The sequence below is a fragment of the Triticum aestivum genome, chromosome 4A (assembly GCF_018294505.1).
Source record: "Triticum aestivum cultivar Chinese Spring chromosome 4A, IWGSC CS RefSeq v2.1, whole genome shotgun sequence".
In the NCBI taxonomy this organism is placed as follows: domain Eukaryota; kingdom Viridiplantae; phylum Streptophyta; class Magnoliopsida; order Poales; family Poaceae; genus Triticum; species Triticum aestivum.
In genome coordinates this window covers 324283834-324297393 of record NC_057803.1, presented here as the reverse complement: position 1 = coordinate 324297393, position 13560 = coordinate 324283834, and the positions used below count along the sequence as shown (strand labels likewise).

The following is a 13560-nucleotide window of genomic DNA, read 5'->3' as shown; positions in this document are numbered from 1 at the left end:
AGCGGGCTGCGCGTCGACATCACCGCTGGTTTTTCGGCGTCTTCAACGTCTGGGGACGGTGAAGTACAAGATTAGCCCCGTCTTCGTGAGCTTGAAGAAGTCGGCGGCAGCAAGCTGCGTGATGGAGGGCCGATGATGTCGTCTCCAAGAGCGGCCATCATACTGGCTGGAGGACTAGCGCGTAGTCCTTCTAGGCGCCCACTTGCGTGGCGAACACCTCCTCCATGCTCAGGACATGCTGCTCCTGGACAATCGTGCACGTGCATGTGTATCTTGTCCTGCATACAAAAGGAAATATATGTATATATGTGCTGACCTGAGGTGCAGGCTCCTTGTCAGCGTACCGTCCCTTCGACTGGTCATCTCCTTCATGCCTTGGCGCACGCGCTGCTGCCGTATAGGCAAGCAACCTGTGTGCTGCCCGGCAAGAGCGCCACCATGGTGGGCGCGTCTTTGCGTGGAGGGCGTACGCCGGCCTCCTCGTCTCCTCTGCCTTCGGTCTTTTCCTGGCCCCCTTTGATGTTCGTGGTTCCTCCTATATTTATAGGACGGGAGGGCTGGTGCTTGTACGCAGCCGCGGCTAATTCCTTCCTTCTATTCTTCTTCTTGATGTCCAAGTCTGCACAAGGAAAAGGAAACAAACCAATACATGCCTTGTTGCTTCAAGCATGCCTTTCAACAGAAATCGATGATGTCAGTTGAGTTTTGTTTTTCTAAACTTGTAGCTTGCCAATTATACGACCACACATCCGGCTGCTCTCGTGCATGCTTTTTTTTTCAAAGTGTAGCTTGCGCAAGGTATTCAGATGCGTACATGTCCGCCCCTGCCGGCCGGTCGCATATACTTGAATACTCATGTTGTACGGTCTATACATACAACGGGTATTCAAGTACATACGGATGCGAGCTTGCCGTTATATACATACAAGAATACGTAGATACGGATGCGAGCTTGCCGTTATATACATACAAGAATACGTAGATTAGTTGCACCAAATTTCATGCATGTCCCGTATGCAAGTACGTGTGTGCACGTGCCATGCAAAATTATTTTGCTATTGCATAATGACTTGCCTTTGCTTATATAGCCTGCATCAAACCTCATTAGTTTTTTTTTCTGCAATGGTGCACAAAAACTCGTCGAACAAATGCCCCCTCGTCGAGTCGAGCTTGAATGCGAATCAAATTGAGCTTGACTCGATGAAATGCTCTTTCTTTTCATGGTGCATAATTCATATGCAGCCCGGAGAACCGGTTCTGAGTTGACATCTCCGTGACCACGCGCGTGCCATTCCAGAGATGATTCATTAGAAACAATGTATCTTAGTGTAGGTATATCCATCCACGCTTATGTTATCTAGGGAGCTCGCTGGATCGTATAACAAGCACGATGCCAGCCAACAAGGTAACCTTATCCCGTCTTCATTCCATGGCGAACTAACATGCCTTGGCCTGAAAATAAGAATAAATAAAATTTGCCAATCTCATCGCGACCGCCTTGCTGCAGTGCCAACCGACTTGATTGGAGGGTTTCACAGATTCACGCTGGCCGTACTGGCGCGTGCACTGCTCCCATGATCTCCTTGTGTTGATGTAGGTGAGGCATCGGTAGACCGTCGACAACTCCCCTTCGTTGAGCGAATCGTCACACCATCCATGGTGTGACAATTCTAGTGGCGGGACGCCATCGGCCTTACGGATAATTGAGGGGTTGACGTTGCCCCCATGCTTCATTGTTGTTGGAGACGGGGTTGCGGAGACGAATCTGCTCCACCTTCGTGAGCGCAGGCGTTGCCTTCTGGCGCCCATCGTGTGTGTCGGTGTAGACCATTGGTTGTCAGGCTGTCATCGGTGTTGTCAGGGACGCATAGGTATTCCTGCACCCAAACACCCAAGACGTAGTTCGGTGTAGTGGTTGTTGTCTGAATGCCGTCAACAATGACAGGGAGTGTCTCTCCATGGTTGCAAAAGATGTTGGAGGAGCACAACTAGGAACACCAGAGGAAAACAGGCGAAAAAGAGAGGGGAAAAATGTTTGTGGGTTTTAAATGTTGGTTTTCCTGTTATACACCAGCTATAGGCGTGATATCTGAGAAGGCTACCGAAGGACTTATCATTGGGAACCGTCAAAAGACCTTGACGATTCCAACTCAACAACTTAAATAGCTTTGGTGTACATGTATGAAGACGCCGTGTTTCGGGATGCTTCCGAGAGGCAACAAAAATTCATACTCTAGCCCATCATCATACTGAGGGCCCCCATAGCTCAACATGCCCCCTGCACACGCCCCATGAACCCAGAGACTTGGGTGTGGTAAGTTCAGGATAAATGGTTTTGGGACAACAGCTTGGCGATTTTTCTTCGTGCATATTGAGGGGTGGTGAATAGCTACCTCCCTCCTTCCTTCTAGTGGGTCCCTTTCTGCTTGGGACCACTTGATTGCTTCTTGTACTGTTGGGATTTTTCTTGAATTTGCTTCTTGGACTTTGGGAATTTTATTTTGATTGCTCACGCGGATGATTGATTGGCCGCGAACTTCATGGACTTGCTTTGACATTCGGCTGAACTTCTTGAGGACTCTTCTTCCAGGATTCTTAGGGACCCATCTTGAGAACTTGGAAGGCAACTGTTCACCTCCGTGGACTAGGAAAAACCCTCTAGCACATTATCTGGGGCTTTTGGTGGCGCAACCCAGGGTTGCCATGTGACCCTCCATGATCTTTTGCTATAGTCTTCCCTGGAGTGCGAGCCTCTATGAACACGAGGCATGCCGGGAAACATGAAGAGCGCGGGGTCTCAATACTCAGAAGTGCCCAAGTAATCATCTCCGCTGCCTCCAGAAGCATACACCTAGTACGTGTCGTGCATGTGGGTGTAGGAGCCGCTCCACCCGCAAATCAACACATTGTGCCGCCCTCCAACAAGTCCTAGGGTAGCCGAAACTTCAATCAACAGCGTAGTGCGATAGGGGAAAGCCATTTTTTGTTGGACTTAGTCTGTAAAAATTGGGGAAAACTAGATATATCCACGAAATGCTAAGGAGAATGCATCATGGATCCGAAAGCCCACAGAAAAAGTTTCCCCAATAAACTAGATCAATATTTTTTGAGGAACCTTCCGTTGATTGGGGGCATAGGTCGGACTCCTTGGGAATCGATGAGCTGGTATGCTCCCCCGTCGTAGACTTGCTCGATGACGTATGGCCCTTCCCACTTTGGCTCAAACTTGCCCTTCGTCCTGTGCGTCACGACGATGGGCCGCCTGAGCACAAGGACCACCTCGCCTTTTCGGAAGACGCGTTGCTTGACGAGCTTGTCATAAGCTCTCACCATATTCTGGCGGTAAAGCTCCAGGTTCTGTAGGGCATTAAGTCGACCCTCTTCAAGGGCGTCGAGTTCCTGAAACCGCAGTTGTACCTGTTCGTCTTGGGTGATCTCATCTTGGATAGCCACCCTCAAAGAGGGTAGCTGGACCTCTAGTGGTAGGACTGCCTCATTCCCGCAAACAAGAAAAAATGGGGTCGCCTGTGTTGGGGTACCGACGGTAACGCAGTACGCCCATAAGGACTTGAAGAGATGGTCATGCCAGTCTCTCCTGTTCCTTGTCACCGTTTTCTCGAGTATCTTGCCGAGTGTCTTGTTGAAAGCTTCGATCGCGTTGTTGGATTGGTGTAGATGGTGGGGACGTGGTGATGAAGTGAAGGGGAGAGCGGTACGCCCATCGCTCCGGCCATGCTTAGACATATCCCTTCGTCTTTGTCGATTATCTGGTGATGAAGTGGGCGGCCTTCGCCTCGCCGGTGCCCGGCCTGGTGGTGTCCGCCTTGTCGGTGTCAGACTGGATGACTTGCCTTCGCCTCGTCGGTGCCTGGCAAGATATGGATTGCTTCATCGGTAAAAAAAAAACATGTCGGTGAAGTACAGCTTCGCCTCGCCGGGGCTAAGACGATATTGGTGATGTGTGTTGATGTAGAAGTTGGAGTAGACTTGAGTGTCGCCGCATGACGGCGGCGCTTGAAGATGACGACAATACTAGCTTGTCGATGTAGACCTTGGGGCATCGCAGTTACGTGGACGACCTCCGCTCGGTGTAGGCAGTTTGTGTAGAAGAATGGCGGTGTGTCGGTGCAGTCTGTGTCCTCGCCAGTCAATAAGTCAAAGCAGATGGCGACGCCATGTGGACATCTGTCGGCATCGATGTAGACGACACACTTGCTAGATGAAGAGTTGATGAAGATTGCGACGCCGTGTCGATGTAGTCGGATGGCATCGTGTCGATGTAGTCGGCGTCCCCGCCGAGTGTGATGTCGATGAAGATGGTGACGACATGTTGATGTAGCAGCGTTCCTCGTTATGCCGGAGGTTGATGATGACGCCTCCAACATGGTCGCGGGTGGTGTAGATGGCGCCCAACTTTTGGTGCGCTCCATGTTGGCGAGGAGCAAGCGGCATGCCCACCATAGGCGTGCTCCGAGGCTATGTAAATTGCACCCGCGTTCGGGTGATGCTTCACGCTAGAGGTGGTCTGGACCATCTCCATGTCTGGTGAGCTCCACATTGGCGACGGTGTGGACGTCACCATGCCTTGGTCGAGCCCCCTGTTGGTAAAGGCACAAAAGTCGTGCCCGCCTTTGGGAAGCTCCAAGATGGTGTAGACGGTGCCCGCCCTTAGGCGATATCAGTGTTGGTGACGATGTAGATGACGCTCCTCTTGGGGCGTTAACATGTCTGTGACGGTGTAGACCGACCACCACCCAAGGCTAAGCTCCTTGTTGGCGGCGGTTTAGACCAAGCCCCGCTCGGACCAAGCTCCGAGTGGGAGGCAACAACGTAGATGATATCCCCGCCTTGGGAAAGCTGTGGGATGATGGTCCAGAAGCCGCCTCATCTTTTGAGATATCTGTGTCAATGGTGGAGAAGAAAGAGCTCCGCCTAGCCAAGCTCCGTGCCAACGGAGGTATATGGCGCCCTGCCTTTGGGGCGCTCCATGTCGATGGCGGTGTAGATAGCGCCCTGCCTTGGGGCACTCCATGTCGGCGACGGTGATGCAGATGGATCTCCACACCTTGGGCAAGCTCCGCGACGATGGTGGTGTGAACAACGCACCACCTTAGGATAGCTCCATATCAGCGATGGGTGAACAACCCCCACCTTGGACCAGTCACATATCACATTGAGAGAGATCCAGTTTGTGGCTACATTAATGATGCTTCACCTGGAGAGAACGGGGTGGCGGATGGTGCCGCCGAGTGGGTGATGGAGCCCTGTCCGCCTTCACCTTGAGTTGTGGCCGAGCTTCCCACCAAGGACAGGGCACATGTCATGGTGGAAGAGTTTTTCGTAGAGGGTCCGTGGTCGCTACCTTTGAGTGGGTTGAGGGTTCCTCCCACCGTCTTGTCTTGCCATTGTTTACAACGTGGGGGGCATGTTAGGATGCCCCCACTCTAAGTGGTGAGTTGAAGACTGTCGTCGAGGCGCTCATGATGAGGATGATGACTTGGGATTGGTGCCTTATCCTACCTACACCCTGCGTTAATGAAGTATTCGGCGCTCCTTGATCATGGAGCCGCCTATGGATATGGTTCACTTGTTCCTGGAGTAGGCGAAGATCCACACATTGAATCCTTGCCACCTGGTGTCGTGTCTTGAAGCAAGGAACGGAGAACCTATTGTCGTTGGAGAGTGATCATCAATCAACCGCCGAGTTGTGGAGACATGGCGCCCATGCACATCTTTGAGTATCGTCGAGGTTGATGGAAATTGTATTGCCTTGCAATTCTTCCCCTTGTAGTTGCGTAGAGGATGCACGCTTTCAAAAAGAACAAGAGTTCACCATGAGCCTACGCAGGTTGTGGGAGATGGCCTCCAAACCTTCCTCCAGCTTGACCTCGGTGCGCCATGGTGTTGGTGTTGGCGGCTCTGAGTGTGAGGTCGCGGTAGAGGCGTGAAGGGAAGCCGCACTTGCTCGCCTGTTGGCGGCCCTGGTGTGAAGGCGTTGAGTTGCTCCACATCTCCTTGCATATCCGCCCTTGTTGACTCCTTAAACAGGGCCTGCGCCTCAACCATTAGCTCGCGACGCTCCTTCTTTGCCTTGGCGACCTCCCGCCTTAGCGCCTTTTTCGCCAGCACAGTTTGGAACTGTGCAAGATCTTGGGCTTGATGCATGTAGGCCCTGGCTCCATGCTCGATGAAGACCATATGTGACAATGATCCGGGATAGATCAATGCCGACTCCGATTTGCTGGCGTGGGAGAGTTCACCTGCAAGAAAGAGGCTTACTGGCGAAGATCCTTGCAGCATGCTTGCACGTTGGAGATTGGTGAAGACGATTTCAACGACCATAGCGAAGCAAAGATGGGAGGAGAACCACGTCCCACCGGGCGTGCCAATTTGTTTGACACGAGAAATAATAAAAAAATAACTTGGGTTATTATATTATTATCTCTCTACGCTTCAGGGGAAATAAAACATTGCGGGCGTGCCAGTGTACTAAGTACACAAATAGACATAGGGAAACATGCACTTTATTAATCTCTCATCGGAGAAACAAAGAAATAAAACTACAAGTTCCCTTTACATATGCGCTTTGTGGCCTACTATCGCGGCCTGCCTGACTGTAGCGATTGCGGTCTCTTGGTTCCCGGGGCCTCGGAAGGCTCCCGGTTAATTACTCCCGCGGGTTGCTCCGCGAGATACCTCCGATTAAGCCGTGTGGTCGTCTTCGTCGTCTTCGCTTCGCGTTCTCCATGCATTATGATGATGGTGTGTGTGGTGTGGGCAGCGGCAAAGCCCGTGACCTTGTCGGTACACGTGCCGCTCAAAACATGGCTTTGTGCTAGCCATGTCCGCCCTTGCTGTCGTGCCTCGTCGGTCTTGACAGCGTTGATGTAGTCGATGTTGAAGTTGCATGGGTGCTCAGACTTCTCGACGATGTAGCAGCTTGGTCGGGGTATGCAAGTGGTTCGCCTCGCGGGAGTATTCTTATGGAGATTGGCGTGGGTGTAAAACCAATGCTCGCTCGCAACGGCAATGCCGGTGTGGTTGGCACCTCGTCTCGGCTGAACGCCGAGTTTACGGCGGTCCGTCAAGACAAAGGACGCCGCCTCACGGGGCCATCGAAACTTAGTGTTGGTGAAGCCATGTCGCCTCGTCGCCATCTCGCCTCGTCTTCATGGGCTTTGGGCCACGGAGATTGCCGTGTGTCGCCATCTTCTTCGCATCGCGGGCTCCGTTTTGCGGGCAGCGCCGAGGGCGTGTGTCATCTTTATGGCTCCGGGTTGCGGCTTCATCTCGACGAGGTAGACATTGGTGGTGACGTCTTGTGAGCTCCACGCCTTCGTCCTCTGCGGCACCAGCTTGATGATATTGATGATGGATGTCATCCTGGCGAGCTCCACGTCCTTGTTGTCCTCCGCGGCACATGGCAGCATCCTTGCGGGCTCCATGTCTCTGGGGTCCAGCTTGATGATGTTGACGTCGGTGGCGTCCTCCTTGCGAGCTCCACGCCACGATCCTCCGTGGTACCGGGTTGATGATGTTGGCGATGTGCGTCGTCTCGTTGAGCTCCGCGCCGCCATTCACCGCGGCACGACGGCGGCGTCCTTGCAAGCTCCCCGCCTCCGTCCTCCATGGCACCGGCCTGGTGATGTTGGCGTTGGTGTCGTCTTGGCGAGCTCCGCGCCGCTATCCACCGTGGCACAGCGGTGGCATCGTTGCGAGCCCCCACGCCTGACCTCCATGGCGCCGGCTGGATGAAGAAGACGACGGGCATCGTCCTAGCGAGCTCCGTCTCGCCATCCTCCGCGGCACGTGGCGGCCGACATCCCTGCGAGCTCCATGCCTCCGGGCTCCATCTTAACGAAGTAGACGTCGGCGGCATCCCCAACGGGCTCGACGCCTACGGGCTCCAGCTTGATGATGTTGACGTTGGTGGCGTCCTCCTTGCGAGCTCCACGCCACGATCCTCCGCGGTACTGGGTTGATGATGTTGGCGATGTGCGTCGTCTTGGCGAGCTCCATGCCGCTATCCACCGCGGCACAGCGGCGGCATCTTTGCAAGCCTCCATGCCTTCGTCCTCCATGGCGCCGGCTTGATGAAGTTGACACTGGCGTCGTCTTGGCGAACTCCGCGCCACGATCCACCGCGGCACGGCGGCCGCATCCGCGCGAGCCTCCGTACATTCGTCCTCCATTGCGCCAGCCTGATGAAGAAAAACGAGGGCATCGTCCTAGCGAGCTCCATGTCGCCATCCATGGCGGCATCCTCGCGAACCTCCCGCCTCCGGGGCTCCAGCTTGATGAAGTAGACGTCGTCGGCCTCATCACCAAGGGAGGCCACCACTAGGAGTCCAGCGGGCTGCGCGTCGACAGCACCGCTGGTATGCCGTCATCTTCAACGTCTTGGCACGGTGAAGTACAAGATTAGCCCCGTCGTCGTGAGCTTGAAGAAGTCAGCGGCAGAGGGCCGATGATGTCGTCTCCAAGAGCGGCCATCATACTGGCTGGAGGACTAGCGCGTAGTCCTAGGCGCTCACTCATGTGGGGAACACCTCCTCCATGCTCAGGACATGCTGCTCTTGGACAATCGTGCACGTGCATGTGTATCTTGTCCTGCATACAAAAGGAAATAGATGTATATATGTGCTGATTTGAGGTGTAGGCTCCTTGTCAGCGTACGTCCCTTTGACTGGTCATCTCTTTCATGCCTTGGCGCACGCGCTGCCGCCGTATAGGCAAGCAACCTGTGTGCTGCCCGGCAAGAGTGCCACCATGGTGGGCGCGTCTTTGCGTGGAGGGCGTACGCCGGTCTCCTCGTCTCCTCTGCCTTCGGTCTTTTCCTGACCCCCTTTGATGTTCGTGGTTCCTCCTATATTTATAGGACGAGAAGGCTGGTGCTTGTACGCAGTCGCGGCTAATTCCTTCCTTCTATTCTTTTTCTTGATGTCCAAGTCTGCACAAGGAAAAGGAAACAAACCAATACATGCCTTGTCGCTTCAAGCATGCCTTTCAACAGAAATCGATGAGGTCAGTTGAGTTTTGTTTTTCTAAACTTTTTTTTTTTGAATGTCACCGGGGGGAGAAGGAATCCTCCCCACCTGAATTGTATTCATTTGTTGCCTATAGGCTTTGCAGCCTAATACAAGATAGGGCTCAAGTGAACCAGAAGTACAGGGGGAACAGGAAGGAGAAATAAAGCGAAACAACACACGGACAACACATGGCGAGGGGGGACACAACACAACAAGAGGCACCATCGGCGCTCGAACTGCAGCGGCGAGCCGAGACTGAACCATGACACTGCACCATCGACGCAATTGAAAAGCACCGGGCAACCAAGACTGCACAACGCCGCGACACCACCTGTGTCATGGGGTACATTCGAACGGTCGCACCGGGCCCAGACGACGCCATGACACCTGTGTGCCACCGGTGTAGTCGAAGGGCATCACCAAGCATAGAACTCCACAGAGCACACCCCAAACATCACAAGACCGGGGGATGAAGACAACGCCATCAAGATGGAGAACGATGGGAAGCGTCGCCGCTGTCTCGGCCAGCAGCAGGCCGACCAAGGATTTCTCCCCATCCCCGGTCACATCTGCCACGCGACTAGCCACAGAGCAGCCGCCAATAGCGCAGGGTAGCGCTGGAATGGACGGCCCCAGATCCAGTTGAATCCCACCGGCGGAGCAACACCGGCAGGCACCCTTGACGCCGAGGGCACCAGCGAGGACCACCGGTGCAGCGCCCCCCGGGGGGAACTGGGAGGTGGAGGGCTCCAGAGATAGGAGCCACGACGCCACCTTCGTTTGGTGAGCGCACGGAGGAGCACGACGACGACAGAACGGGCGGCAACAGAGGTGGGAAGGCGCGGAAGTTTTGGATCTGCGGGGAAGGTGTGACGCCCGGCAGACCACAACGACGGCGGACGGATGAGGGCGGGAGGCGGCGGATGCCGGCGCAAGGCGCGGAGCAGGGGAGACGAGGCGCAACATCGAGCCCAGCAGGCTACAGCCGGTGCAGCCGCCGCCGAGGCAGCCACGAGGCCTGGCCACGGGAGCCACCCCGTGGGCGCTCGATGCCCGCAGCCACGGCACGCCGGCCGGATCTGGAAGGAGGGCGCCGGCCGACGCCGGGGAAGCGGAGCAGAGGGAGCACGAGGCCAGATCTGGAGCCCCCGATGCGGGAGAGGGAAAGGGGCAACAGGGCCTAGAGAACGATGCTGGATGGATCCCGCCGCCGCCAGCCTTCGCGGAGCTTTGCCCGGCGTCGTTTTGCCGGCGGCGGCGAGGCGCGGTGGCCGGAGAAGAGGCTGTGGCGGCGCTTGGCGGGGGTGCCCGCCCGAGTCGCCTCAGAGAGACGACGCGGGGGGTGATGGGTCGGACGTGCTGTCTTCAACATGATTTCTAAACTTGTAGCTTGCCAATTATACGACCACACATCCGGCTGCTCCCGTGCATGCTTTTTTTTCAAAGTGTAGCTTGCGCAAGGTATTCGGATGCATACATGTCCGCTCCTGCCGGCCGGTCGCATATACTTGAATACTCATATTGTATGGTCTATACATACAGCGGGTATTCAGGTACATACGGATGCGAGCTTGCCGGTATATACATACAAGAATATGTAGATACGTGCCCGCAAAAAGAATATGTAGATACGTACGTAAGCTAGCTAAGTCGCTTACTTACATGTGGCCACAAACGTGTGCATGCACACATGCATATTAGTTGCACCAAATTTCATGCATGTCCCATATGCAAGTACGTGCGTGCATGTGCCATGCAAAATTATTTTGCTATTGCATAATGACTTGCCTTTGCTTATATAGCCTGCATCAAACCTTATTAGTTTTTTTTCCGCAATGGTGCACAAAAACTTGTCGAACACCTTTGACTCTACAGAACAGCTCAAGTGTTCAGCCGCCGCCGGCGCGCTCCCAATGCTCCGCTCGTCCACCAGCAGCAACGTCCTTGTCACCAATGGACACTCATCGATGGTGGCGCGGGGCTCAACGTCCTCTCCATCGAGACGCACCAGGTGCCGTACGACCAACTCCTCCCCATCAAGCCCTTCTCAGGAGTGACTGATGGCTCCACCACCCCCATAGGGCAGATTCGCCTCCCTGTCACCTTCGGCAAGCGTGACAACTACCGCACCGAGCTCATCGACTTCGATGTCGCCCACATCCGCCTCCCGTACAATGCCATCCTTGGATACCCGGCCCTCGCCAAGTTCATGGCGGCGACTCACCACGGCTACAATGTCCTCAAGATGCTAGGAAGTGGCGGCATCATCACAGTCGCTTGCGACGAGAAGGACGCGACGTGCTTCCTCGAGCGCGCCTACCAGGCTGCAGCGGCCGAGAACTCAGACGATGAGGGTGCCATCCGTCCTCCTGAGGCCGTCCCCAAGAAGAAGCATCTCCTCCTCAAGGACCGTCAGGAGCCTGGGGTGTCCGACGATCGTGCCTCAGGTCCCACGCCCACTGCTAGGGCGCCTTTCTTTCGCATAGAAAGGCGCGTTCGGCGCCCCTCTCAGGACGGGCTCGGGGGCTCTCGTCTGGAGGGCCTCTGACCCGACCAACGCCACGAGGGAGGCGTTCAGGCACCATGTGGAGGCGTGCTTCAGCGTGCGCTTCCATGAGCAGGGCGCAAGGTGCGAGGCGTCAGGCGCTCAGGAGTTCATCACCAAGGCGATCAAAGACCTTCAGGAGGCGCGAGCCATGCGTGGCGAGCATCGCCCCGCACCATCCAGTGCAGTTGCCGCCCCTGACATGGGTGGCGAGCTGCGCGTCTACGTCAACATCCCAGGCCTCAATAGGGCTGCTTCTCAGAAGCTCTTCTGGCCGTCCCGCGTTGGCCGGAGTGGGGGCTCCCCCTGTAGCTATGTTCGCATGCCATTCGGCCTGCTGAACGCGGCTGCCTCGCACCAGCGCTGCATGCAGGGCGTCCTGGCGGCTCACGAGGCCAGGCGCCAGGCAGTCCTGATGGAGGAGGTGTCAGAATTTCGCGAGCCCCCCGGACCTCCGGAGCCCCTCGGGACTCAGGAGCCGGCCGGCTCGTGAGAAGCGGCTCCTACAGCACGCGTCTCCAGCTACCCCAACACATCTACAACGACGGTGCCAGGTGACTTTTTGGTTTGTTCAGTTGAGGGCGCCCCTCGGGCTGCATCATCCTCAAGCTGTTAGGGCCCATCCCTGCAGCTGCACCATTTTGATTCATGTACTCTGGACCGGTTATGCATGCTCGAGTTATCATGGTTGTTGACGTTACTCCTGCCGTCTCGTTATCCATGGAGTTGCCCGTCGCGGCCTCCGCACGTTGCTAACCCGCCTCTCGCTCATCCCGCAACGGGGGCTGCTGGCACGATGCCTGTGCTCGGGTCCGTCCCTGCAGTGCTGATAAACCTAAGAAACCGAGCTTTGGGTCGCGGCCGGCCCCGTGCACGTCACCTCACCGGGTCCTTAGTGCATTCGTCTTCTTGCGGAAAGATCACCGGCAGGATAGCAAGCGCAATTGTGTGCTATGCTTTCTCTCTTCGGCTAACTCGCAGGAACCTTCGGAGCCGGGACCATGAGCAGCCTCGCCAGCACCTCGGGGCGCAACCCCTCCTAGGTACCCTCTCGAAGCCAACCACTCTTCTCATGCAAGTCGCTTGCACGTTAAAGGGGGGGGGCTTGAGCACCGCGCCTCAGGGGCTCCTACTGGCTCTAGAGCCCTCACCCCCTGGTCTTGACCACGACATCGCGACCTGACATACCAGCGGCGGTTGAGCCTCGCTCGAGGGCCGGGACCCGAGAACATAGAGCATCTAGACGAGCGAGGAAGATGGGGTCGGCGTGAGCCCTGCCCAGGGGTGTCATCGGGAGAAGGGCATGGCTTAACGTCGCACGAGAAGCTCGTCCACGCAGCAAAGGAACCACCGCAGGTCCATCAAGATAAGTCACCTCGCACGCGCAGGCGTGGACCTCATGACCAGCGTTCTGTCCCTCGCGATCTTGCTCGGGCAAGGAAACTTCCCTTTCAGTCCTTCGGGGGCTACTTGCACGCCAAAGGGGACCTCCTAAGCATCGCGCCTCAGGGGCTCTTACCGGATCTCGGGCCGCTCACCTCCTGGCCTTGACCATGGCATCACAACCTGGCATACCAGCGACGGCCGAAGCTTGCCTGGGGACTGGATCCTGCCGGCGTAGAGCACTAAGCTACCGCGAGAATGAAATGGGGAACCATGCGAAAGCGAGAAACGCAAACACGGCATCGAATCGGGAATAATAACATTAAAATGCGAGCGTCAAAGTTTTTACATACTCCCACGGGGCCCGTCATGATTTTTGTACAGGAACGAAGCAAAAGGAGAAACCTCCTAAGAACCATGGCCCTGGCGGCATCGCCAGCGACGTCGGGATGGCGCTCCTCCTCCCCCTAGGCCCGGGCGCGACGACGCAGCGGCTCGTAGCTGTCGTCGTCACTTGAACCTGGTCCGAATGAAGCGCTGCTGCTGTCGGAGGAATTGCGGACAAGGCCAAGGACAAGTTCACCGCCGGTGGCCTCGCCGCCT

The 13560-nt window shown here is 55.9% G+C and overlaps 1 protein-coding gene across 4 annotated transcripts in view; it reads left to right on the top strand.

The window, feature by feature from the left end:
• The window catches only part of LOC123086045 (vacuolar cation/proton exchanger 2), a 39372-nt gene that overhangs the window by 8026 nt on the left and 17786 nt on the right, over positions 1 to 13560 (top strand). For 3 of the 4 annotated variants that reach the window (XM_044507740.1, XM_044507738.1, XM_044507739.1), the window contains exon 7: positions 8950 to 9024. The exons of the other annotated variant lie outside the window; for it this stretch is intronic. In XM_044507740.1, coding sequence (XP_044363675.1) covers positions 8950 to 9024 — 75 coding nt within the window. The remainder of the gene's footprint in view (positions 1 to 8949; positions 9025 to 13560) is intronic. 4 annotated transcript variants of the gene reach the window in all.